The sequence below is a fragment of the Gossypium raimondii genome, chromosome 3 (assembly GCF_025698545.1).
Source record: "Gossypium raimondii isolate GPD5lz chromosome 3, ASM2569854v1, whole genome shotgun sequence".
In the NCBI taxonomy this organism is placed as follows: domain Eukaryota; kingdom Viridiplantae; phylum Streptophyta; class Magnoliopsida; order Malvales; family Malvaceae; genus Gossypium; species Gossypium raimondii.
In genome coordinates this window covers 46,796,379-46,823,908 of record NC_068567.1, presented here as the reverse complement: position 1 = coordinate 46,823,908, position 27,530 = coordinate 46,796,379, and the positions used below count along the sequence as shown (strand labels likewise).

General features: G+C 35.8%; 1 protein-coding gene and 1 non-coding gene across 2 annotated transcripts; both read right to left on the bottom strand.

The window, feature by feature from the left end:
* Positions 1-2,546: 2,546 nt before the first annotated feature.
* LOC105794470 (probable DNA primase large subunit) lies at positions 2,547-8,809 on the bottom strand. Its single transcript, XM_012623650.2, has 19 exons — positions 8,501-8,809; positions 8,184-8,245; positions 7,997-8,100; positions 7,837-7,918; positions 7,695-7,754; positions 7,482-7,539; positions 6,864-6,883; positions 6,419-6,502; positions 6,249-6,313; positions 5,487-5,535; positions 5,355-5,402; positions 5,173-5,262; positions 5,019-5,078; positions 4,591-4,650; positions 4,145-4,219; positions 3,840-3,925; positions 3,463-3,556; positions 3,256-3,363; positions 2,547-3,156 (listed from the first exon to the last, which is right to left on the bottom strand). Exons 1-19 carry the CDS (start codon positions 8,634-8,636, stop codon positions 3,139-3,141), a joined length of 1,359 nt encoding a protein of 452 aa, XP_012479104.1. The 5' UTR covers positions 8,637-8,809; the 3' UTR covers positions 2,547-3,138.
* Positions 8,810-25,079: 16,270 nt separating this feature from the next.
* Positions 25,080-25,186, bottom strand: LOC128040256 (small nucleolar RNA R71). Its single transcript, XR_008194913.1, has one exon. It is a non-coding gene; the product is annotated as a small nucleolar RNA R71 (small nucleolar RNA).
* Between the last annotated feature and the right edge of the window lie 2,344 nt (positions 25,187-27,530).

The following is a 27,530-nucleotide window of genomic DNA, read 5'->3' as shown; positions in this document are numbered from 1 at the left end:
ACCGTAAAATCCCTCTCAAAGTCTCTAACAGCCCCAATACAACCGACACCACAAACAAATCAGCAGCACCAACAACAAGTGCTCCAGCCACCACCACTTGCACCGCCACTAAACCCACCGAATCATCTAATATAATCATAATCGCTGCCAACACTGCCACTAAAGTCGACAGTGCAACAAAAGCCAACGTCAAAGGCAACCCAAGCTCCACCAAGCTAAGCAACCCAAGCTATTCCGCTTTAAAAAAAACATCGAGTTTCTTGATCGATGAAAGGGTGAAACCAAGCTCCTCCATCTTCGATAAAAGCCCAACTTTTTCAACATTGCTTAGAACTTTTCTCTTCTCAAGTTTCTTAAACACATCCACTTCTATTTCTTCACTTCTTTTGTAAAAAATCCTTGCTCCAAACCATTGTTTTCCTATTTTGGGTCGTATTTATTTACCTGAAAATGAATAAATAAAAGCAAGTAAAAAAGAATTAATGAAAATTTTCTTTTTTTTCTTGGGAACCAAATAGGGGGTACCTTTTTTGTGGAGCCATGGAGACGATTGTTAATGACTTTTTGGCGGGAGAAAAGGGGTTAAATTGGGGTTTTTTGGGGGGAAAGAGATTGGTGTGTTCGATTCTTGTAAGGTAAGAGACTGGGGATAGTGTAGAGACTATCATTGATGAATCAAAAGTGACCTGAGTAGGGAATTTTTTTTTCTTTATCCTTCTTCTTCTTCTACTGTCCAACTAGGGTTATTAAATTGGGGTCGTTTCCACCATGGGATGCCAATGTGACAAGTTAACGTGCCACATTAGCATTCTATTATGTTTGTAATGGAACATGAACTTTAGTGACCAATTTATCATTTTTTTAAAGTTTAATGACTAAATTGAAAGTTGAATGAGTGTTTTGTTATTAGAACTAATGTTGAGTGATTGTTGGTGTAATTTACTCTTAATATTTTTACAACATTTAAATAAAGAAAAGACCCTCGTTATCCATCTAAACGTGAATCTAAAAATATTTGTGAAAATATGTAAAAGGAAAAAAGTAAAATAAGTACAATATATATATATATATTTATGTTACATAATAATAAGAGCAAATGGCCCACTTGATTTCAAGTGTGCACTCATAAGTACTGACGGGAAGAATATTCAAAATGCAATGCCTAATTGTTCTAATAAAATAATGCCACAATAATTACCCTAATTAACTATTATTTAATAACAATTAAATTAGGAGATTGATTATGTATTAACGCCCCAAAGGCAGGCACATGCTTTGCTTTGGACTCCCACTATAAATGTAAATATGAAATTGAGATCCAAAGCCATTATTCTTTCAAATAAAATGAACTCCAATAATGAATTTAAATATTTAACTATGTCTGTTAATAAAATTTTAGTATTGTTGAAAAAAGTTAAGGTTTTGTATATTTAAGCATTTAAGTTTTAGCTTTATTATGACCAAATGTATATTTGTATTTATAAATTCTCAAAAAATCTAACATTATTTAACTAAAAGTTAAAATAAATTCAAATAATGCACATATATTTAAAAATTCATTTCAAGATTCATTCTTAATTTGCTCAAATAATAAATTTAATGTCTAAATAAAAAACTAATTTAAATGATATAAAGTATCTTTCATAATCCATTATCATTCCTACCAAAATTCCGAGAAGAAAGAATATATACAAGCTAATTTATTTTCAAGGAAATAAAAAAATGTTGGTAGTAACAAAAACATGCATGAAAAAAGGTTTTAGAAGAAAAGTATAATTATAGGAAATTATTTGATATACAATTTTAGACTTCATAAATAAATTTAGGGTATTGACAAATGACCTATAAGATATAATAAAATATTAAAAAACACATGATAAATTTTAAAATTACTTGTGAAATTAAAAAAATGCATTGTAAATATACCAAATACTCATCCAAATTATAAATTTAATTATTTTCCCTTACAAAATATAAAAAATATATATTTGTATTTTAACTAATGTCATGCCTTACTCTAGCTGAGTAACACATTTAATTTATGTCATAACTTACTCTAATTGGATAACAGAGTCATAACTAAAGTGGACAATCATTCTGAAATTGCATATTCCATTAATGAAATTTACCTTTAAACCACTTTACCTTACATAATTAAAATATTTCAATTTCGTTCAACAAAATCAACGTGACAAATTAAAATAAGACTAACTCCTTAGACCCAAAAATCTAGTTATACTGTGTAGAACACGTGCGTACCGGAAAGGACATAATTGAGGTGCTCGCTTGATTAAAAAAACCACCCTTTATTTGGACGATTGAAAGAATTTCGCTAATTTATATATTTTTAAGAACTGAACTTTACCTTCCAAATAAAGCACAAATAATATTTAATATATATATAATATAACATAATATAAACAATTGGTTAGTGATTTTTGGCAGAAATCATGGCAAATGGCGAATGCTCGACATATTTGGCATAAATCTAGAGCACAATCTAACGAACACTTATTCACAACTAACCTTTAATTAGACCAACCAAATAGAACATAAAGGCTCATCCTTAGCAAAGGTGAACACTTGGCAACTTTTTTGCTGCTGTAGAGTATAATAAGATTAAGAGTGTCCCAATCAAATAACACAATAATCAGTGTTTGTTTTCCCCGTCATGGACCACATTCCATAGGTTGATAGGTTGGGCACAGCCCTTAACCAACAAAAATCAAAATCAAAATAGAGAAGGTGAACCACCATCTTCATAGCTGTTCATTGGTTGCACCTCCAAACTAAATTACAACCTGACTACAACACCCCCCACCCCCCCCCCCCCAACAAAAGCAATCTATATTTTTTACACAAATTGGGGCATGGGGCAACCTTTTTTTCTTCTTTAATATTAACATAATGCTGTAATCTGGAGCTGGTTTAAGAAGCTAAAATGATATGCTCACTCCGTATAACCAACTCTTAACAGATGGGGTTTCTAGAATTGAAGATATATGCTAATGCTAACTAACAAATTAAAATGTTATCCAGTTCAGTTTAGTATCTAAACAATCATTGCAGTTCCTCTAACCTGCCTTACAAAGTGAGTGCAACATATGTAATGACTACCACTGATGCCCTCGAGTCTCCTCATGCCACAGAACCATTCTAGCATTAAAAGGAAAAAAAATGGGTTACATAACAGTAATCACACCCTCTAAGTGCTCCCAAAAACTCCTATATTAAAGTGAATTCTACACCATTTACCTTTGATTGCAGAACCCTTTGGCTGTCAATGAAATATTGGTTTGGATGATTGATACCAGCATCACATGATGAGCCATGAACAGCTTCAAACGTTAAGGTACATGCTAACTGCACACATTTCACCGTGCTCACAATTATGAATTTCTATGACAATAAACCTTTTAGATAAAAACACCCCAGAGTAGGTTAAAAAGATTATCTTATTACCTGATAGTGCCTATTGTGCACTTTGTCCATTACATCCTCTACTGCACGACTGCTTACTCCCATTCTTACAAGTGCAGCCCTTAAATTCTCCTCACTGTCATGTAAAAATAGCAAGCAATATAACGTGTAAATTAGAGTGTGGACGCCTATATAGCAATGTAAAAGCTATGTTATCAACAACGCTCAAGCATCTGCCATAGCACTGATAAATTAACAAATTCATGATCAAACCTATTTGTTATATGCTGTCTCCAGATATTTATTAGGAAAAAACAAACTAGTATAGTTCACTCCAAGGAGAATATCTGAGGTTTTGCAAGAGGGACGCCACTCATAGCAAACTCTCCTTAATCAAGAAAGCTAGTAACAGTATTAACCTGAAATGCCTATAGGGGCAGCCATGATGATCACCAATGCCAGGAGTTACCGAGATAATCTTTTGACAGGAATAAGGTGTATAATCCTGCAATATCCATCAGATTATTATGATTAGATGAGATCATAGTACAAACTCAAGTTCCAACCCACCCACCCCCACCCCCCAACCAAAAAAAAAAGAAAGAAAACGGACAAGAACCTAAACCTGTAAATATCTAATTTTTCTGAAGCAATTGTAAATACCTTTACTCATCCAAATTTGAAATATATCACATTTTTAAGTAGAGATAAGATGGCATCTTACTGTTCTCTTCCCTTCTCTTCCATAATTATGGCGTATGTTGTATGCATATTCCTTGTCAAACCTCTCTGCACTAACCTACGAAAGATATAATTTAATGTCAACTATCCAGTATTCAACTGCATGGGCAACAAGAAACAAAGCATTGAAATATAGAAAATGCTTCAATCAAATAAAATATCACAAGATTCAGATACATTGTGTCAAGAGGGGAAATTTGGGGGGAGGGGTATCAAAGACTCATGGTTAAATATGAAATTTAGGAGGAATCAATGAAAGGATATCAATTTAAGTCCTGGATTTTCAATTGAATTTCCTTCACATCTCTTTCCCATCTTGTGGTTGAGAATAAAAAGAAATCAAATAGTCAGAGAAAATAAAATAAAGGTTAAATAACATACTTCCAAATATACATACAGTAACATATACCTGTGCAGTGAAAGACTTACCTTTGGTGCAAACTCCGCTTTCCAAAATGCCAAGGCATCATCAAGTTTCAGCCCAACACCCTGAGGAGAGTTAATAAAGAACAAAGACAGAATTATGAGAAAGAGGAAAGACACTAAGAGAACAGTTTCATGATTTATCAACATGCAATATTACAGCTGCTAATATTGATCCCCATATTAATCAAGTTAGAGTTTGCATCAAAATTTAATTGAAGTTGACCTCTCCACCTATTATCAATTGGTTTCAGGTTGGAGAATCAACACTAGACTCAAAAACAGAAAAAAGATGTCTGAAAACAAGCATTAATGCATATCCAACCATGAGACAGGAACACCATGCCATTGTCTGACTTCCCTGGAAAAGATCTTTATAATACTACTATTACAGGCAATTATACTGAAGACAGATTAAGTTAGTGAAGTACAACCTTCAAGAAAAGACCTAATTGCATCCTACCACCATGCTTTAAATGATGATCCTCTTTGACCTGAAAGGTAAAAGATATAGAATTTTTTTTTTTATATAAAAGGAGAGACAATTGAAAACAATGCTAACCCTCTTTTGATAATCTAAATTCTTACCTTTTCAAGTAGGTGGCGCATACATAGTGGAAATGAAGTCTTAGCAACTTGATCAATGTCCTTAATAGATATCTCCCCAAATTCTTGTTGCTAAAACAAACAGCCAATCAAGTTTAGAAAAAAAGACCATTCATATAAAACAGCTATATAATTAAGCTAGTTGAAGAGTTGTTACAAAGCACCTGAGAGTAATCAGGACCCAGATAGCTTGTGCATAGTGCTTCCACAATCTAACAACAAATCAGGTAGAAAAAGAAAACAGTCAATACCAAACAGAAGGATCTTTCAATAACAAACTTCAGTCCAATTCTCACAGGAGTCAGGCGATCCTTCTCTTGTTCTCTAATGGTAGATGTCCATTTTCTGCAAGCAAGATTGCAAATTATGGAACTTGGCAAACACCATAAAATTTATATGAACAAAGCAAAAATTGCAAAAGAGAAAAGGAAAAGTTCATCAGCAGAAACTTGGATGTGATACATAGATTTCTTTTACCTTAAAGAATATTAATACAATGTTTCATCACAAGACAAATTATATTAACTACTATGATGGATTTCAGCAGCTCCATGCCGGTAAACTTATTTCTTAGAACATACGAAGGAGAAGTATAATGGCATACGATAGAAAATGTAAGTGTTTTGCCTTTGTTTTTGGAATTATGACCGAGGATGAGGAATGTAACTCCTGTGCACCAATATAACTGTTGCCTACAAAAATGACGATGACAAGAATACCAACTACTGCTTCTGGTGAATGTGGAAATTATGATAGCAGAGCACGGATTACATTCCAATAAATTTTAATAAACATGGTTCTATTTATCCGTATGAAATATATTAACACATTACAGATGCAATAATAAATATTCATGCAACTCAGAAGTCAACTTAGCAGCAACAGATTGTAGCCCAAACTACATGTGCCATGAGATACAATTCAGACAGTGAAACCAAGTTGACACACAAGTCCTAACATGTAGCAGACAAGCTCAATAATCGACAAAGACCAATGTAGATGTTAAAAAATGAATGCAAGGCGCAACTTTCTGGAGCCCTAATGCACAAAGAAGAAACCTGTTTGTTAAAATGAGTGCCTTCGATAGATAACTTCGAAATTGTGTGACAACAAGAGAAACCACCTGAAAAGATTAGACGGAAGAAGACAAGGCAAGTATGAATATTAACTCATGTTGATGATATTCAATTTTTTAGGTAAGATTCAAAGATCAATAGAATGTCATTACCTGATTAATAGCAACATAAGCATGCCCTTTATGTATAAACACTCGACGACCAGCTACAAGATCAGGAACTTCTTCAAAGGGCACCTTCATAGGGTGGAAGCGTGCACAAATAAGCCAGATAAAACTAGAAACTATATCAGATTTTTATCTAAGGACTAACCCTGGCCTGAGAGATACGAGACTATCAGTGTTCTCTCTGAATCACATCACCAACCAAGAATGATATTATATTTAACACTGTTAAATCCTGTCCCCTTTCTTTCTCCATTCAGTTGCTTACTAGTACAGGTAAATGGCAAGAACAATCCTAATTGCAGTACTATTAGCATAGGTTATTACATTATATTAACACATGGCAATGGGAGATAGTCAATTCTTTTTCACGAGGGTAAGCTACCACAGAATTTGTTTGAAATGTGGAAGAATCAAGAAAACACAATAGTACCTTGTAGAATATTGCATCAGCTGCAAAAATAAAAAGAAAAGAAACCAAATCATAATATAGACAAAGCACCAAAGAAGGTTATTTAACTATTATAGTATTATGACTTAGACAAGCATCCATTAGTTGAAGGAAGGAAATATATCCTACAATACCTAAATTACCTAAGAAAAACAGATTATTGAGGATATTCTGGAGCAAAAATAAATCATATCTGTCTTTGAAACTCTTTGTCAGCCTCAAAAATTTTCTTTCTAAAACCTAACAGGTAAATATGACCCAAGCAGAATAGTCAAGAATATAAAAAGTGATAAGTTCAATCAAGGATATGAGTGATTCTGCTTCAAATGGAACCTCAAAGGAGAGAGATTATGAGCTTAAAAATAAAGACGGCATATAAATAATCACACGTAATACAGTAAACTTATTTTTGCTATTAGTTTTCATCGAACTAGGTTTAGCCTGATGGTAACTGAATATAAGTCATATGAGAGCTTTCCAGGAGATATCATGGTCCAAATTTAAATGTCACTGAATGCGAGGTGAGAAATGTAATAAAATAGACAAACTAGTGCCTTTGATGTGGAATATGGGTAATGAAGCCAGTCAGGAATCTCATACCAGCAGCTAAAGTCTGACCCATAGAGCGTGCAACTTGGCCTAATTTATCCTTCAGACTCTGCAAAGAGACAGAATAGCTCCAGTTACTAGGATAAAAATCTAGAGAAGATATAAAAAAAAGGCACCATATGCGCTATCATAATAAGGTTCACGCTATTGTACCTTGTTGAAAACAAATCTTGAGGGAATTAGAAAATATTGAAGTACAATTACCTCAAATTCCGCATTGCTGACTGCCTTGTAGGGAAGCTTAAACTCAGACATCAATGCCCTCTATAACATCAGCATACAAGCAATCAGCATGAGCTTAATAAACCAGAAAACCTAACACCAAAAAAGAATGAACATGTGCCACCTGTGCCTCAGAGCTTTCCCAGCGAAACCGGTGGCGGAAGAGGGTAGTCTCCATGGACAGAAACCATTTCCTTAACTCCTCCCTAATCATAGGAAGAAAGAGAATAAAGATGATAATTACTGTTAACAGTTGAAAAAGAATAAAAGAACCATGATCTTACGTTCTACAGTACACAAGGCGAAGAACGAAATGTGATATGATATCCTTGTTTACTTCCTCCACTGCCTGCGGATGTCTCATATTTGCTTTCCAAAGATCCAGTACCTGAGCAAATCCCGTATGTGAAACTGGGGAGAAAAACAATTATATTGTTACCAAAAAAATATAAACAGAGTCAATGGTTTTACCAATTTTTCCATTTCTTCAGGTTTCTTTCCACGGCATAGTCCATCTGAGATACCTTTAAGAACTGCATCAAGCAATTAAAATAATTAGATGAAATAAGAGACTTTGATAGAGCCAAAAATTTTAAATTTAATCATGCAATTAACTATATTTGTAGAGTTGTCACATTAAACGTTACGAAACCATCATAAAATTGAGATCTGATACTAGGGATTCCTCTTCTTAAGTGAGGTTTCATCAGTAACAATTCAGTGAGCAAAAAGATGTTCAAATTAAAGCTTTAAAAATAGTCATATTAGCAGAGGGAAAATAGGGTTACCTCGGAGGCGATCAATGGCGAAGAACTCGAAATCTTCGAGACGGACTTCGAGGGGAGGGGCCGATCGGTAGAGAGGAAGAATGGAAACGATGACATTGTTGGAACTGGATTTCCTATGAGATTGAACTACTTCCATTTCTTCTCCTTTTTTCAGTGTGCAATTCCGATTACCGAGCTTACTAACGGCGTTTTCCCTTTTCCTTTTGTTTCCAAAATAAAACCCTTGGGGAAGACTGCAAAAGCGCGGCAAAAAGTTGAGAGAATTTGGAAAATTGGCGGGAAATGGACCACCTGTGTGTGCTGAATTTGTTTCACTGCCTTCCAACTCGCTTATATATATTGTGAAGGTATTTTGGATTTTTTATTTAAATATTGTACGAAACAAAAAATACTGCTTGAATTGTGAGGTGCAATCATTATATTTAAATCGCTTAATTTGTTACAGTAATTATCAATATATGCTGGAAAAAATTTGAAGTAAATGTGTTGTTTACTCGTATATGTTGTTTTGAGGAGAGAAGTAAAAAGTGTTTTATAGTGTATTTTCACTAAAATTTGATAATTTAATTTTTAGTTAAATGGTTAAATATTAATGTTTTTGTCCTTGAGTCACTTGGTTCGATTCTCTCTTATTCACATATGTATTTTTTATTTCATGTTATTTTAAGTTTTTTATTTTTAATTAATATTTTAACACATTAGTGTTTTTAGTTAGATGGTTAGCTAATTGTGATTTTATCTTTGAGTTTTAAGTTCGATTCCTCTTATAAATATTTTAATATGTAAGCTTTGTAATATGATGAACTAACTCGTCTAATTTTAAAAATTGTGAGCCAACTATGTATCATATTAGAGATCTTTGTAACATCCCATACCCAATCCGATCACCAAATCCAAGTTACGGGAATGCTACCATTGAAAACAGATAATATCACAAGCAATTCAGAGTTAAAATAAATTAATCATTTCATAATCCATACAAAACATGATTTACGAACTAATTTAAATTTTAATTGAGCTTATAAAAGCTCTAAAACAAGTTAGGAACTGAATAAGGACCAAATTAAAACTTGTTAAACAAACAAGGGCAAACATGAAAACAAAGGTCACACAACCGTGTGGTCAGACCGTATGAAAGGCTGTACATGTGTACGCACAAGTCATACGGATGTGTAACTAACTGTAGCCATGTGGTACAAAAATTACCAAACCTACCATACCCATATGGGCATGTGGCTAGCCCGTGCGAGGTACACGCCCGTGTGGAACAATCATGTGTCATTTTAAGTATTCATCATGTACCAAGCAAACCTGTGATTCAAGTAATGCATAAATGGCCACACAGCTTGTACAAGAACCAATCAACAATCATGCCAAAACATGAATTAACCAATTACAATACTATCATATAGAATTTCCTTTTCACCAAGTTTAACAATCTAAACATTAAACATTAATACAAACAAATCACATACTTCATTATGCCATTTCAACCTCAACTCAAAACACATCATATATCCATTTCCTAATCTTCTAACCAATATGCTTTAAGGCACCATCACAAACATAAATTAATATCGAAGTACTTTCTATTTCATGCCAAGTTAGAACATAGTTATGCATGTGCCATATGTATAAACAAAATGCCAAATTTCTATCACTTATCATTACCACCTATAAGTTTAACACCAAAAAACCAATTTACATGTCATGCTTATAATATCCAATTCAAACATCAATCTATTAGGTCATATACTTCAACAAAATCTCACATATTCAATCGTTTCATAACATAATCAAACTTACCAAATACTCATATTATTTCATCACATACCAAACTTAAAAACCATCTTTAAGGATACTATTTCAAGCCATGATCAAACACATCAACATACCAACAAGCACACATACTTTATGCAACACAAATCACACTTTACTTTTACAAAACACTTATATACAATTCAGCTCCTATTACATGCCATATAACCAAAATGAACATTTAAAATACTACCAAAAATAGAGGCTAGAAAGTGTGATCTTCAAGATGATCTAATCGTTGAGTTCCTCAAAGAGGGTCAACTATAGACAACAAAAAATGAAACGAAGTAAGCATTAAACATACTTAGTAAGTTCATAGGTTTATACACAATAACTTACCTCAAGTCACAATAACATATATTGATTTTAACTAATTTATCTATATCCTTGTCACAACATGTCACACTTACAAGGTGATCGTTTTATATTGTTGAGTAATATTTTTCTTTTATCTTATTGATAGGAAAGTTGGGGTATTTATACATGTGGTTATGAGTACTGTTACAACTCATAGTAGGGCCGTACTACTTTGTCTTGATTCTATTGTCTTCGGCACTGACATTCTATGTCCGTAATACTGACATTCTCTGCATACTTCAGTCTGCTAGGCTCATATTTACGGAGCACGCGGTCCTTTCTACTTTTGGGACTAGGGCTCTGGGCAGGCTTCGTCTTTACTAGGCACGTGTCTGGATAGCCTGCGGAGCACGTGGCCCTTTTAGTAAGTCCTTTGGGCGTATGCGATCTTCTCTAGGTTTCTACAAGATAGGTTTGTAACTTTGCCTTGCGAGCTGGGTCAGCTAGCTAGTCTTGCGACCTTGCCTTGTGGGCTCTCGCAAGGTTCTCACGAGCTAGGTCTACAGCCTTGCCTTGCGAGCTAGAATGCCTTGTTGTCTACTCGTGGTCGAGTTGTGGGCCGGAGGCTTAGATCCTTCCTAGGGCTTAGGTATCTAGTTACTAATATATAACAATCTACTCCCCCCAAGTGGGCCTAAGGGATATTATAAAGTGGCACTTCTTAGGTCCATCAAATCATGATTAAATGCAGCTTGTTGGGTACGATACGGATTGTGATGCATTATGGTTGTTCTGCCATGTGCACGGGCTATTCTCGCATGTGCGTATCTGATCATTGAAAATTAAATCGTTTTCATTTGTTCGCATCTGGCCGTTGATTTCCCTCGATCATATGAATCGTCTAAGAGGCGGGAAGGGAACCTCTTCTTTAAAAAGATATCTTTTAGAGCCCTAAATCCTTAATTCTTAGCGTATTCTGCAATTAAAACAAAGGTAATTTTTAGAAACTTTACTTTTTTCTTTTAAAACTTCTATTTCCTTCTTTTATCGATGGTATGGTGAGGATGAGAAGAGCTGGTAACCGCATCACCCCAGTCCATCAACCGATTCTGATTTTGGTGACGGAGAAATATTATGCATGCACTATTAAACGGGGGGAACTAGAAAGGGTCTTATCGGTGCAGGGAATAAAACTTCTCAATTTTGTGTATGAGTTTTCCATTATAGAAGGGTCACATCGATTGTACGAGACCACCGATGATAGCTTCCTGCTTTCGTTGCACGCGCTGGAGGCTGGATTTCATTTGTCGCTGCACACTTTCTTCTGCAACCTTCTAGATGACTACAACATCGCTCCCAGCCAACTTTTAAGCTTTTTCCAGTGGTTCACCATGGCGTACTTCTTTGACTGTAGTCAGCATGGTGAGATACCTATGCTCGTTATTTTCCAGCACTTGTATCAATTGAAGGGCCATGGTTCAAAGGATTCAACAGGGTTCTACTATTTTTCTCCTCGCAAAAAAGTGCAAACAATTATTCAAAATCATTGTTCCAGCCTTTCTTTGAATCGAGGAAAGTACATCCAAGTTCGCAATATGTTTGGTGAGGACTTCAGATTTCCCATAAGATAGGCCTCACCCAGTAAAGATATGTGCACCTTTCAATGAAGCCTTACTACGGATGATGTTGTTGCCCAGTTTCAGAGGCTTCGCACTGGTTGTTCGTTGATTTTGGAGACTCTCATCATAGTGAGGGATGCCTTTAGGTTTTTTTTGGAGGGTTTTACCCCTAACGGATGGAGACCTGATGACAATCAAAAGGTCGCTCAATCGATTGGTGCGTTGCCTGAGAATGCTACTTGGCCTCATGATTCTTTTAATTAGTTGGCCCAGATACTGTTGGGTCGTATGGCGAAACCCTTTAACTACTTCTATCACTTCTACAAGATAAAGCTTCGTCTGTTTGCTTTTGCTGAGTTCACACAATGAGGGGTTGTTGGGTCAGATATTAATTTATTAACTGCTTCTACGGATCACAAGGTTGTTGCTGGTGTAGGAATTGATCAAGGCTCCAAGCATACTTCAAGTGGAACTGATAGCCTTTCTCAAAAACTTAACGAGGTAATAGACATCGATTCCTTGGTTGACAATGCTTGCAAGAAGCGTAAGACCACTGCAGGGGCTATGCGTATTGGTTCTGTAAGCGAAGATGAGAAGAATAGTGTACAGCTTGAACGTCGTAGTAAAAAGAAAGTAGATTCTATAGGGTTTGGTGTTGGGCTTTAAGTTATCCCCATCGTCTACCAGTGAACTTACCATATTTTACTCCCCTTGCTAGTTCATCGATTGTTATTACTGATGATACCCCTCCGCTTGCTACTCGTGTATCTCCTCTTGTGCCCGTCGCTAGAGGGATGACAATTGGGGGTCATGGAGGTTCATTTTCTTGGCGTGGGGATTTGAGCATGCAGGAGTACCTTTATAACCCTGATGTCGTAGCCCTCGAATGGTAGGCCTCGGTACTAGAAGCTGTTAGGCCAAGTAGTGCGCAACTACCCCCAGCCTCAAGCCTATGCTCCTTTCTGTAGTTTCTTCTTTTTGAGGCCAATGCTGTTGGATTAAGGTATAAGGAGGCCTATCAGAAGGAGCTCACGGATCTTAAGGTAGAATTGGCGAGAGTTAGTGAGCAGTGTCGTAAGATGATGGAGGAAAATGAGATCATCCTTAAGCAAAACGAAGATCTCATGGAATGTTTGACCATAGTGGAGACTAAGACAGAGGGGTTAGAGCGTGAGGTTGTTGCTGAAAGGGAAAGTAAGGAAGCTCTGTAAGCTGAGTTGGATGGGCTTACAAAAGAGCACGCAACGGAAATAGATAGGATTATTCGCGAGTGTCAAGACCAAGTGGAAGACACGATTAGGGAATATCTTCAAGTCTTCGAGGATTTTAATAAAAAGACAGTTAAGAATGTCTTAAGCTCTATTTTGAAGCTAAAGATGAACATTCTACTTCATGCCCAGGTCGTTGTTGGTCCATTCGATGTTCACAAAGTAGATCTTGATGCTCTCGAAGGGGTGGATATGAGCTTGCTGGGCTTCAATGTGCTATGTCCCTCAGGTGCCGCGTGGGACTCCTTTGTGTCTACTTGGAGGGGTTCTCTAGATTTTTAAATAAAAGAGGATACTTCTGTGGACGAGAATACGGCCCCCTCTACTGCGAACAATGATGTTACTCATTCTGATCATGTGCGTCGAGGCATAGATAGGGATAATATGCCTTGATTTTTTGAATACTCTATACTTTATTTATTTTTTAATGAGAATATGTTTTTGTAGTCATTACTTTTATGGCTTTGTGACTTTAATTATGTTCATCTCACAATTATATTGGTCCTTATGAAGAATCTTGGACGATCATTAGCTGCAATTTTTAGTGATAATTTTAGAAGGTACCACAGCTGGGGATGTTAATCTGCGAGCTATTTTATATTTTGGAAAATTTTTGAAAGATAGCAAGCTACGGATGAGAATTCATGAGTTGTTTCATACTTAGGAAATTTTTGAAAGATAACAAACAGAGAGTTTTGCTTTCACTAAATGTCTTGAAGGTTGTGGTTCTTCATCTTCGAACCTTTATATAATACCTGGGAGCTTTGTTCTCGCTAACTATTTTGGAGGTTACGGCTCTTCGCCTGTGAACGTTAATATGATCACTGGGAGCTTTGCTTTCGGTAATTGTTTTGGAGGTTGCGTTCTTCGCCTGCAAATCTTAATATGACAATTGGGAGCTTTGCTCTTGCTAACTGTTTTGGAGGTTGCGACTCTTCGCCTATGAACCTTAATATGACAACTAGGAGCTTTGCTCTCACTAACTGTTTTGGAGGTTATGGCTCTTCGCCTGCGAACCTTAATATGACAGCTGGGAGCTTTGCTCTAGCTAACTATTTTGGAGGTTGCGGTTCTTCGCCTGCGAACCTTAATATTTCATGCATTTAGATCTAGCTAATTATCTGTACTTAGGTACATATAGTTGCATTTTAGGACATTCCATTAGTATTTTTCTTATTTTAGCATTACATTAGGAGCTTAGACTGTACTTAAATTTTAGTTATTTTTAAATTTCTTGTAGAAGGGTTGTGTGTGGTGGTGGATTGGCAGGTGCAGGATTAGGAATAAGAAGTAAATGAGTGAAAGTTTGTCGGGGCAAAGGGTTGGACAATTTGTCAACATGAATACCGTGGCAATACCGAGAAGATGTCCAATTAAAACTCAAAGCATACCGATCTTAAGCCCAGTTGAACTTGTACCAGATATATCTACTTGAAAAAGAGAGAAGAAAAATCATGGGCTGTTGGATTTACCCTAGGAAAAACGATTATAAAAGCAAAAGGAGGAAACGCCAAATGGGGTGGAAAACAAAAGAGAAAAAAAATGGGAGATCCTTAGGTAAAAAAAATAGAGGTTATTGGTTGAGTAGAGATGGGAAGAGGAAGACGAAGGTAGTCCCTCTCAGCCACCATAGGACACTGCATTGCTAGAGTGTGGGTTGGATAAGCAGAAGCTATCTTCCCAAAGTTTTTTCGTTATTTCGTGATTACTCTTTGTGAATTGATTTGATGAAAACGATGTACTTTGGATTTGAATTTTAATTTCCAGCCCATGAACTAAATCTCATGGGGTTGGGATTACTTGATGAAACTCTTATTTTCTTTACTAGCTAAAGCGTAAATCTGCTTTAATACACTATTTCATTCAATGGTTTTTTTTTTACAAAATTGTATGTTTGCAAAATCTAGACATAGATGGATGTACAACATGTTCATTAAATTAATCTAATTCTGACAAGGTTAGGTTAATGAGATTGAAATTGAATGATAAGAGCAAGTGTTTGACAAAATACTTGTAGCACCCTCTAAATATAGAGCAACGTTCATACGGAAAAAAAATAAAATAGTGCAGGGTACCGTGCTAAAGGCCTAAAGACATATATCGCTTAAGGCAACGTAACTTGAGGTCTTGTTCTCAAAAGAAGTAGACGATTTTAGAACTCTTCTGAGCAGTAGATTGAGTATGGTTTTAACGAGGCATTACTGTTAGTAAGGGCAGATTGTTAATAATCCCGACCTTCTAGATCAACATCGTAGCCCTCTATCATTTGCCGTAGTATCTTTGCCTTTCAGTTGTTTACTTGTTCTCTTGCATATTATTCATGTAATTATTCTCAAATTTGCGATTGCATTCTTACTCTTGTCTTGTCATAGCATTTTCCATTATTTATTAGTTACACATATTACACATATCATTATTCCTTCAAATTACCACTGCATTCTTATCATTATTTTTGTCATTACATTAATCATACTCATTATAATAACTCGACCATTTTATACCTAATCAACCCCTGTGGAGACGATCTCACTTATCATTTTATTACTTGATTCGACTTGTATACTTGCCCAATTTGCATATCATTTCACACGCGACACAACTAGGAGCTTTACTCTTGCTAACTATTTTGGAGGTTGTGGCTCTTTTCCTGTAAACCTTAATATGACAATTGGGAGCTTTGCTCTATGTAACTGTTTTGAAGGTTGTGGCTCTTCACCTGAGAACCTTAATATGACAGTTGGGAGGTTTGCTCTAACTATTTATTTTAGGGGTTACGGCTCTTTGCCTACGAACCTTAATATGGAAGCTAAGAGCTTTAATCTCGCTAATTGTTTTGGGCCACACGAATCTTATTGGCGAATTGTTTTCATTCATAGGATAGGGAGTTATACATAGCATTTCTTGAGATGTCGGGTGTTCCAAGTTCGTGGTACAATTGTGCTTTCCATTCTTGCTAGTTTATACGCTCCGTAACCCTAAACCTATTCCTTCTATCGCTTTATATGGTCTTTCCCAATTTGGAGCCATTTTTTCTCGTTGGGAAGTAGGTAGGATAGCCTTAGATGAAACTCTTATTTTCTTTAATGACTGAAGCGTAGATCTGCTTAAGTACACTGTTCCATTCAATGGTTTTTTTATTTATAAAATTACATGTTTGCAAACTCTAGACATAGATGGATGTACAACATGTTCATTAAATTAATCTAATTCTAACAAGGTTAGGTTAATGAGATTGAAATTGAATGATATGAGCGAGTGTCCAACAGAACATTTGTAGCAACCTCTAGACATAGAACAACGTTCATATGGAAAGAAAACAAAATAGTGCAAGGTACTGTGCTAAAGACCTATAGACATATATCGCTTAAGGCAATGTAACTTGAGGTCTTGTTATTGAAAGAAGTAGGTGGAAACACAAAAATATATAGACTTTTTCATGCCCTTTTTAACTCATATTCATGCAGTTTCGTAGTAATTCTTGTCGAAAAATATAATATAGTTATAAAATAATTAAATTGTACTTAAATTATTAACATATTTAATTTTAATTAATTTTAGAATAAATTTAAAAAGTTTTTTATTTAATTTCGATAGATTTGCACAAAGGGTGAAAATTGACTCGGCTGACACTATTAAAAGCTCAAACCGTGAAGCGATTTTTGATAGGCTGAGGCGAATTAATTGTTCAGCCTAAGGCAGTCCAAATTATGAATATTAATACATAATATAATTAATTTTAATTTTAATCCAATTTATTTTGGGTTAAATAATTATTATTGAATACATTATGGAAATGAGGTCTAATTGTGCTAATACAAAAGACTGATCCAATTGAGCAATCAGGCTGCCCAACCCATCCAAAATGCTGACCCAACTAGCTCAAATTAGCTGATTTATTGACTTGCAAATCATCCCTTGAGGTCTCCTTGAAATTGAATTCAAACCCCTCAATTTATTATGCTTTGTAGATTTGCCCCTAGCCAAATATAGCAAGTTGAAATCATCAACAAATGCATGAGTGGTGGCCAGCCGTGGGGGGAGTTAATGGCTGATACTTTTTTGCTAAAATTAGTAGCCAATCCCACCTAAAAATACCCCCCTTTTCTACTCTTTTCAATACACACTCAATTTATTCACAACACATTCTCTCTTTACTCACTTTTCTCCCTCTATTTTCCATTTTCTTTCTTATCCCTTCCTTTGCTGATTTCTCCTCTTGAGAAATAGCCTTCTTCTGCCTTGAAGTAGCAGCACTCGAGTGTTCGTAGAGGCCTCAAATTGACAGAAAAAGCAGAGAAGAAGAGGAGCGCGCTAGTGACTTCAGAGAGACACTGGATTTGTTTCTTGTTCCCTACTCTTTTATTTTCTTGATTTCGTTATGATGAATACTTATTGTTTTGTTACTCTTGATTTAATTAAAATGACTTAAATCTAATTCGTGTTAGATTTATTGCGTTCTATTTCTTAATTTATTAAAAATCATGTTTGTGTTATTATAGGCCTTGTTGATTTGTTCAATTAAATAAAATTATATTTATGTGATGCTTGCATTTAAATTGTAAGGTAAAAATTGAATTAATTATTTAAGCAGATTGAAATTGTAATTAATAGACATAATATTTAATTGGTGCATGTTTAATCTTTTAAGGTAGCTAAAGGTTAAATTAGCGACGGTATTAAACAATACGTTAGCCTTGCATAACTTGAAGGATTTTGTGATTAAATTGTTTCAATATAAAGATATATTGTTACCTCAATTAATCTTTTACTTGCTTATGAAAATTTAATTCATTGTTTGAAATGGCATAGAGATATGTATAAGGGATTATTTTAATTTATTGGAAATCATCCATATTTATAGAAAGTCAAAGATATGGGTATCAGAAAGATACAGGTATCAGAAAGATATGGGTATCAAAATCTGAGATTTAAGGCACCAAAAGTGGGATTGAGATTTGGCATAAGATAATTGCAATTTTGATCCCTGAACCTCAACTATAAATAGGCCTAACCATTTCTCTTTTTCATCATCCCAAATTTGCCATTCCCTACTTAAGGCATTACTTTCTCCCTCTCTTTGTAAATTCTCAATTGTATTTTGGAGTGAAATATATTTGGTAGTGCCCGAGGACGTAGGGAAAATTTGCTGAACCTCGTTAAATTCTTATGTTTTTTATTTTATTATTCTGCATGAATTGTGAGTGTGATTGTAGTGATTTATTGTGCTATTAAATTACGATTGAGGGATATTCTGGCTAGGAAAGACCTGGTACTTAAGCAATCCTTGTGATCCACCTCTCTTTCCTGGGAATTGAACTTAGTGTGATTTTTTAGTACAATAATTTTCTCTTTTACACGCTTCCGCACAACAATTGGTATCAGAGCTAGATTCGTACTTGGGGAATACGATCGTTCACGACACTTTTCACGTACAATAGTTGGGATTGAGGAGAAAAATAGAAAAGGCATCGTCATCAGCGAAGACTACTGTGGCCAATGCAAAATTTGAAGTAGAGAAATTTGATGGTACCAATAATTTTGGTATGTGGCAATGTGAGACCCTGGATGTCTTATGTCCGCAAGAGCTGGATATAGACCTTGAAGAAAAACCTGACAAGATGGATGACAAGGAGTGGGCCAAGATCAATAGACAGGCATGTGGAACAATTCACCTATGTTTGGCCAAAGAGCAGAAGTACTCTGTCATGAGGGAGACATCAGCGAAGAAGTTGTGAGATACATTGGAAGAAAAGTTTCTAGCAAAAAGTCTTGAAAATAGGCTTTATATGAAAAGGAAACTTTATCGATTCACGTATGCACCCGGTATGTCGATGAATGACCATGTGAACTCATTCAATAAAATTTTAGCAGACTTGCTAAATTTGGATGAGAAATTTGAAGATGAAGACAAGGCATTATTGTTGTTGAATTCTCTTCCTGATGAATATGATCATCTTACCACCACATTGCTTCATGGGAAGGATACAATCACATTTGATGCAGTCTGTAGTGCGTTGTATAGACCTGAGACTCAAAAGAAAGATAAAAAAGATCACAGAGATACAACTATAGAAGTCTTAACAGTAAGAGGTCATTCGCACAGCAAAAAATCTGGTAGAAGGAGTAAGTCCAAAGGGAGACCTGCCAAAGATGAATGTGCTTTTTGTTGTGAGAAAGGGCATTGGAAAAAGAATTGTCCTAAGGTACAAAAAGGCAAGGCTATTTCTGATGCATGTGTAGCGAAGCATGATGATGAGTCAGACTTTAGCTTGGTTGGCATGGCAATGGCATGTCATACAGATGAGTGGATTTTGGATTCAGGATGTACTTACCATATGTGTCCTAATAAGGACTGGTTTTCTAGTCTTAAAGAACTAGAAGGTGGAGTTGTTTTTATGGGCAATGACAGCGCTTGTAAGACAATGGTAGTAGGTACAATCCAATTGAAGAATCACGACAGCTCAATTTAAGTCTTGACAGATGTTTGCTACAAACCTAGCTTGAAGAAAAATCTCATCTCATTAGGGGTCCTAGAATCTAAATGGCTCACAATCACTTTGAGAGATGGATTACTAAAGGTAGTAGCTGGGGTATTGACGGTGATGAAAGGCACAAGAAGAAATAACCTGTACTATTTAAATGGAAGTACAGTTATTGGATCAACATCAACAGCATCTGCGAAAGATGCAGATTCAGAGGCTACCAGGTTATGGCATATACGATTGGGACATGCAGGTGAAAAAGATTTGCAGAGTTTGGCGAAGAAAGGCTTGTTGAAAGGTGCAAATTCATGCAAATTGGAATTCTGTAAACATTGTGTTCTGGGCAAGTAGACGAGGATAAAATTTGGTTAAGCAATTCACAATACAAAAGGAATTCTGGACTACGTTCACAGTGATGTGTGGGGACCTATTAAAGTGGCTTCTTTGGGAGATATGCACTATTTTGTTACTTTTGTTGATGATTATTCAAGAAAAGTATGGGTGTATCTAATGAAAAGGACAAATGAAGTTTTGGATGCATTTCTTAAATGGAAGATGGTGGAGACCCAGACTAGTCAAAAGGTCAAACGACTTCGATCAGACAATGGTACTGAGTACAAGAATGATCCATTTCTACAAGTACGTCAAGATGAGGGCATTGTGCGACACTTTACTGTTCGAGATACACCACAATAGAATGGGGTGGCAGAACGTATGAACCGGACTATACTGAAGAAAGCTCGATGTATGTTGTCCAATGCTGGATTGGGCAAGAAATTTTGGGCTGAGGCAGTTACATATGCGTACCATCTAATTAACCGATTGCCATCAACTGCAATAAATAAAAAAACTCCTATGGAGAGGTGGGCTGGTAAACCTGCTACTGATTATGATTCTTTACATGTTTTTGGTTCCACTACATATTATCATGTAAAAGAATCTAAGTTAGACCCAAGAGCAAAGAAAGCATTATTCATGGGTATAACAGGTGGAGTAAAAGGATACCGTCTCTGGTGTCCTGATACAAGGAAGATTGTTTTCAGTAGAGATGTGACTTTTGATGAATCAACCATGATGAAAAACAAGGATTCACAAAAGGATAACAAAACCAGTGGCACTTTGCAGCAGGTGGAGCTTGAAAAGGTTAATGATGATCCATCTAATATTGAAGGAACAAATGATGAAGAAGTTTCGACCCAAGAACTTCTACAGCAACATGATTCAATTGCATATAGGAGGCCAAGAAGAGAGATTCGTATGCCTGCTCGCTTTGATGATATGGTGGCCTATGCACTTCCAATTGTAGATGATGATATTCCTTCTACTTACACAGAAGCAAGAAGTAACCCTGATGGTGTAAAGTGGAAGCAAGCTATGAATGAAGAAATGCAGTCTCTTCATAAAAATAGGACTTGGGAATTAGTGACACTACCCAAAGGAAAGAAGGCAATTGGATGCAAATGGGTATATGCAAAAAAGGAAGGATTTCCTGGTAAAAATGAAGTTCGATACAAGGCTAGATTGGTAGCAAAGGGTTACGCTCAGAAAGAAGGAATAGACTACAATGAAGTGTTTTCTCCAGTTGTGAAGCATTCGTCTATTTGGATTTTGCTAGCCTTGGTTGCGCAATATGATCTTGAACTAGTTCAGCTCGATGTGAAGACTGTATTTTTACACGGTAATTTGGAAGAGGAAATCTTTATGACTCAGCCAGATGGATTCAAGGTTGCTGATAAATAAAATTGGTTTTACAAACTAACAAAGTCGCTTTATGGATTGAAACAATCTCCGAGGCAGTGGTACAAGCGATTTAATCAGTTCATGAAAGGGCAAAGGTACACAAGAAGTAAATTTGATCATTGCGTGTATTTTCAGAAGCTATAAGAAGGTTTTTTCATATACTTGCTCTGATATGTTGATGATATGTTGATAGCATCTAAAAGTAAAGTTGAAATTGAGAGATTGAAGACTCAACTCAACCTTGAGTTTGAGATGAAAGACCTAGGTGAAGCTAAGAAGATTCTTGGCATGGAAATATGTAGGGATAGAGCTCGTGGCAGAGTTAGTTTGTCTCAGAAGCAATATTTGAAGAAGGTACTACAGAAGTTTGGCACGAACGAGCAGAAAAAAGCTGTAAGTACCCCGTTGGCTTCTCATTTCAAGCTTTCTGTACAACTAACTCCTTCGACGAATACGAAACAAGAATACATGTTACAAGTTCTGTATTCTAATGCAGTAGGTAGCTTGATGTATGCAATGGTGTGTACAAGACCCGACATTTCACAGGCAGTTAGTATAGTGAGCAGGTATATACATAATCCTGGAAAGAGGACATGTGCAAGCTGTGAAATGGATTCTACGGTATATTCAGAATACCATGGATATTGGATTACTGTTCAAACAGGATACTACACTTGGTAAAGGTGTTATGGGCACGTTGATTCTGATTATGCCGGTGATTTGGACAAACGAAGATCAACCACTGGTTATGTGTTTACACTTGCTGGAGGACTAATAAGTTGGAAGTCTACACTGCAGTCTACAGTTGCGTTGTCAACCATAGAAGCTGAATACATGGTTATAACAGAGGTTGTAAAGGAAGCTATTTGGTTACAAGGTATGGTTAAAACCTTGGGATTGGTTCAGGAGCATATTAACATGTATTGTGATAGTCAAAGTGCTATTCGTTTAGCTAAGAATCAAGTCTATCTTGCATGTGCAAAGCATATCAACTTACGTTTCCATTTTGTGCGGGAAATTATTGATGAGGGGAGAATTTAGCTTCAGAAGATTAAGACTGCAGCTAATCCCGCAGATATGATGACCAAGGTGGTAACAACAATCAAGTTCGAACATTGTTTGAACTTGATCAATATTTTGCATGTTTAACAGTTGAAGAAGGCATTATCAAGTGTTGTTGACAAAGGCAGAGAGAATTGTATGAAGATAAGATTATTCGAATCAAATCTTCAAGGTGGAGATTATTGAAAATCATCTATATTTATAGAAAGTCAAAGATATGGGTATCAGAAAGATATAGGTATCAGAAAGATATGGGTATCAAAATCTGAGATTTAAGGCACCAAAAGTGGGATTGAGATTTGGCATAAGATAATTGCAATTTTGATCCCTAAACCTCAACTATAAATAGACCTAACCATTTCTCTTCTTCATCATCCTACTTAAGGCATTGTTTTCTCTCTCTCTTTCTTTGTAAATTCTCACTTGTATTTTGGAGTGAAATATATTTGGTAGTGCCCGAGGACGTAGTGAAAATTTGCTGAACCTCGTTAAATTCTTGTGTTCTTTATTGTATTATTCTGCATGAATTGTGAGTGTAATTGTAGTGATTTATTGTGCTATTAAATTACGATTGAGGGATATCCTGGCTAGGAAAGACCTGGTACTTAAACGATCCTTGTGATCCACCTCTCTTTCCTGGGAATTGAACTTAGTGTGATTTTTTAGTACAATAATTTTACTCTTTTACACGCTTCTGCACAACATAATTTCACAAGTATGTGTGTGCATTAACACATTTGCTTATTAAAATTTATTTAATCGATTGAATTGACATAGAGATATAGTTAAGAGATAAATGGATTTTGGTAGGTGAGTATGTTCATAAGTTAGCAAATTGTCGAGTTGCCGTGAATTAAATTCGTAACAAACATGAACATGGTTCTGATAATGTTAAGTTAAAGAATGAAACTGATCTAGCACATTTATGTCATATTGATTAAAACTTGTTTTTGAAATCGTGCATTGGGAATTGTTATTTTTATTTTACTTAGTTTAAATTTTAATCTTCACTAAACCTCTTTTCAAATCATCAAATTTTCACCACCAACTTGTTAAATTATTCATTTCATAAATATTTCTTTGCACAATCCCTGTGGGTACGATAACTCGACATTTACTTGTCACTTTATTACTTGTTGCGATTGTGTACACTTGCACATTTTCGTCATTCCAGTAGACCATTTTAGAACTCCTCTGAGTAGTAGGTTGAGTATGGTTTTGCCGAGGCATTACTGTCAATAAGTGCAGATTTTTAGTAATCCCGACCTTCCAAATCAACATCGTAGACCCTCTATCTTTTGTCGTAGTATCTTTTCCATAGCATTTTTAGTTGTTTACTTATTCGTTTGCATATTATTCACGTGATTATTCTCGAATTTACCATTGCACTCTTACTCTTGTTTGGTCGTGTCATAGCATTTTCCATTATTGCACGCATCATTATTCCTTAAAAATACCACAACATTCTTATCATTATTTTTTTCATAACATTAATCATACCTCACTCTAATAACTTGACCAGATTATACCGTTCTAATCCCTGCGGAGACGATCTCACTTATCACTTTATTACTTGTTTCGACGTGTATACTTGCACAATTCGCATATCATTTCACAGGCGACAAGTTTTTGGCGTTGTTGCCTTGGAATAGCAATTGGTGAAATTTGGTTTTGTTATTTTCTTTTGTTTTCTTAGCTTTATTTAACTTAGTTGTATTTAATTCTATAAGTTTTCCATCAGTTTATGAGAAGAGGCATCCCTGCTAACAAAGAGTCCCCTTTTAACCCAGAGATTAAAAGAACTTTGCGAATGAGAAGAAACGAGTTACGTAGTATAGCTAGGGAAGGAAATGATCCTGGTCTCAATGACGATCCCATTGGTCAGGATGTTAATCCTCCTATTCATCATGTGATAGATGATTAAGATAGACCAATTCGGGAACATGTTATTCCAATTTTCGATGATTTGAATCTAGGAATAGCCATACCACAGATACAAGCTCAACAATTCGAGCTGAAATAGGTAATGTTTTAAATGTTGCAAACAGTAGGACAGTTTGGTGGATTACGCACTAAAGATCTAATATTGCATTTAAGACTATTTGTAGAAGTCTGTCACTCGTTTAGACAATAAGGTGTTCCTGGAGATGCTTTGCGGCTTAAATTGTTCACATGCTCTTTGACAGATCGTGCAAGAGTGTGGCTGAATGCTTTGCCATTGCGAACAGTGGCATCATGGAATGATCTGTGCCAGAGACTTTTGCTACGGTATAATCCACCAAATATGAATGCCAAGTTTAGAAATGACATCACATCTTTCTAGCAAGTGGAGGCTGAAACGCTATATGAAGCTTGGGAATGATTTAAAGAATTACTTCAAAAATGTCTGATGCATGGATTCCAGCACTGGGCGCAGATGGAGATATTTTATAATAGGTTGAATGAACATACGAAGATGGTAGTTGATGCTTCTGCCAATGGTACCTTATTGGATAAATCTTATAATGAAGCGCATCAGATTTTGGAAAAAATTGCCAACAATGATTATCAATATCTTACCACAAGAGTTGGGACAGGTAAGAAAGCTATCGGCACCAAGGAGCTTGATGCAATCACTTCATTGGCTGCCCAGGTATCATCTTTAACTAATATGATCAAAACAATGAAGAGACCAACTACAATTTAGGAGATGAAAACGATCGAACTATCGTGTGTTTATTGCGGTGAATACCATGTGTTTGATGAATGCCCATCAAACCCAGCATCTGTGTACTACATGGGTAATTTTAACTGGAATAATAACCCTTATTCCAACACCTACAATCCATGGTGGAAGCAACATCCGAACTTTAGTTGGAATAATCAAGGTGTGGGAGTTTAAACAATTTTGCGAGACAAAATGCTAATAATGCACCGCTTGATTATATTCATCCTATACCGAGGTGAAATGCTCAACAAGGTCAAACATCATATTCTACCTCCATTGATGCCTTATTAAAGGAATATATGACCAAGAATGATGTTGTAATTTAGAGCTAGACGGTGTCCCTCAGAGCTTTTGAGAGTCAAGTAGGACAGATAGCGAATGTTTCAAATTCAAGGCCACAAGGAGCATTGCCAAATGATACTAAAATTTACGAACATAAGAGAATGAATAGTGTAAAGACATCACTATCAGAAGTGGGACACAGTTGGATGATGTTATTCAAGACACCACTATAGAAGAGGACAACTCTAGGCTCAATCACAGACAGAATTCAAAATCAATTGAAAAGCACACTACACCTGAAAAGGGTAAACAGAAGAATGTTGTAATAGAATCAGATCATGTTTCCAATAAAAATGCCACAGCAAAACAATATCAACAACCTGAAGGACTAACACCTCTACTTTTTCCTCAATGATTCCATAATTCTAAACAGGATGTTCAGTTTAAATGATTTTTGGAAATCTTGAAGCAACTCCATATCAACATACCACTAGTAGAAGCTTTGAAGTAGATGCCCAATTATGTGAAGTTTATGAAAGATATACTGTCAATGAAGCGCAGATTGGGAGAATTTGAGACTGTTGCTCTCACTAAAGGGTGAACAACAATGTTGATGAATAAATTACCTCTAAAGTTGAATGACCCAGGGAGTTTCACTATCTTATGTTCAATTGGAAATCATTATGTTGGTAAGGCATTATGTGATTTAAAAGCGAGTTTAAATCTAATGCCTACGTCTATTTTCAAGAAGTTAGAAAAATAAGACTACTACGGTTATGTTGCAACTAGCTGATCGATCCTACGCACATCCGGAAGGTAAAATTGAATATGTGTTGGTAAGAGTAGATAAATTTATTTTTCTGCAAATTTTCTTATTTTAGACAGTTGCTCTCATTAAAGGGTGAACAACAATGTTGATGAATAAATTACCTCCAAAGTTGAATGACCCAGGGAGTTTCACTATCCCATGTTCAATTGGAAATCATTATGTTGGTAAGGCATTATGTGATTTAGAAGTGAGTGTAAATCTAATGCCTACGTCTATTTTCAGGAAGTTAGGAAAGCAAGACCTACTACTGTTACGTTGCAACTAACTGATCGATCCTACGCACATTCGGAAGGTAAAATTGACTATGTGCTAGTAAGAGTAGATAAATTTATTTTTCTGTGGATTTCCTTATTTTAGAATGTGAAGCTGACTAGGATGTGCCAATTATTCTTGGAAGACTTTTTCTTGCTACTAGTAAGACTTTAATTGATGTGCAAAAACACGAACTGACCATGAGGTTAAATAATTAGCAGATTACTTTCAATGTATTTGATGTCTTGAAATGTGCTGATGAGAATGAAAAATGTCACACCATTAGGTTGATAGAAACAGCAGTAAAGGCAGAGTTTGCAAAATTTTGGCACAACAATTCTGATAGTGATAAAGACTTACTTGAGCGGAGTGACGCAATAATTTTTAAAGACATTGGTGAACTTACGGAAGCCAAGCAGTTTGTGGATAGACCACGGAAGAAGTTTTAATCCTTGGATTTATCATATCGCTCTTTTAAGCCTCCTAAACCTTCTATAGAGGAATCCCCACACTATAGTTGAAGCCTTTGCTGCAGTATTTAAAATATGCTTATTTGGGAGAGAATATCACTTTTCTAGTAGTTATCTCTACGGAATTGACACTCGATCAAGAGGCAAGGTTGTTGGAAGTACTCCAGCGATCTAAAAAGGCATTGGGATGGACACTTGCCGGGA

Coding starts and splice junctions, on each gene's coding strand:
- LOC105794470 (XM_012623650.2), bottom strand. CDS start 8,636: ATGGAAGTAGTTCAATCTCATAGGAAATCCAGTTCCAACAATGTCATC. Junction 6,503..6,863: donor CTGATGCAATATTCTACAAG/GTACTATTGTGT, acceptor CACCCTATGAAG/GTGCCCTTTGAAGAAGTTCC. Junction 4,220..4,590: donor AAGCGGAGTTTGCACCAAAG/GTAAGTCTTTCA, acceptor TATCTTTCGTAG/GTTAGTGCAGAGAGGTTTGA.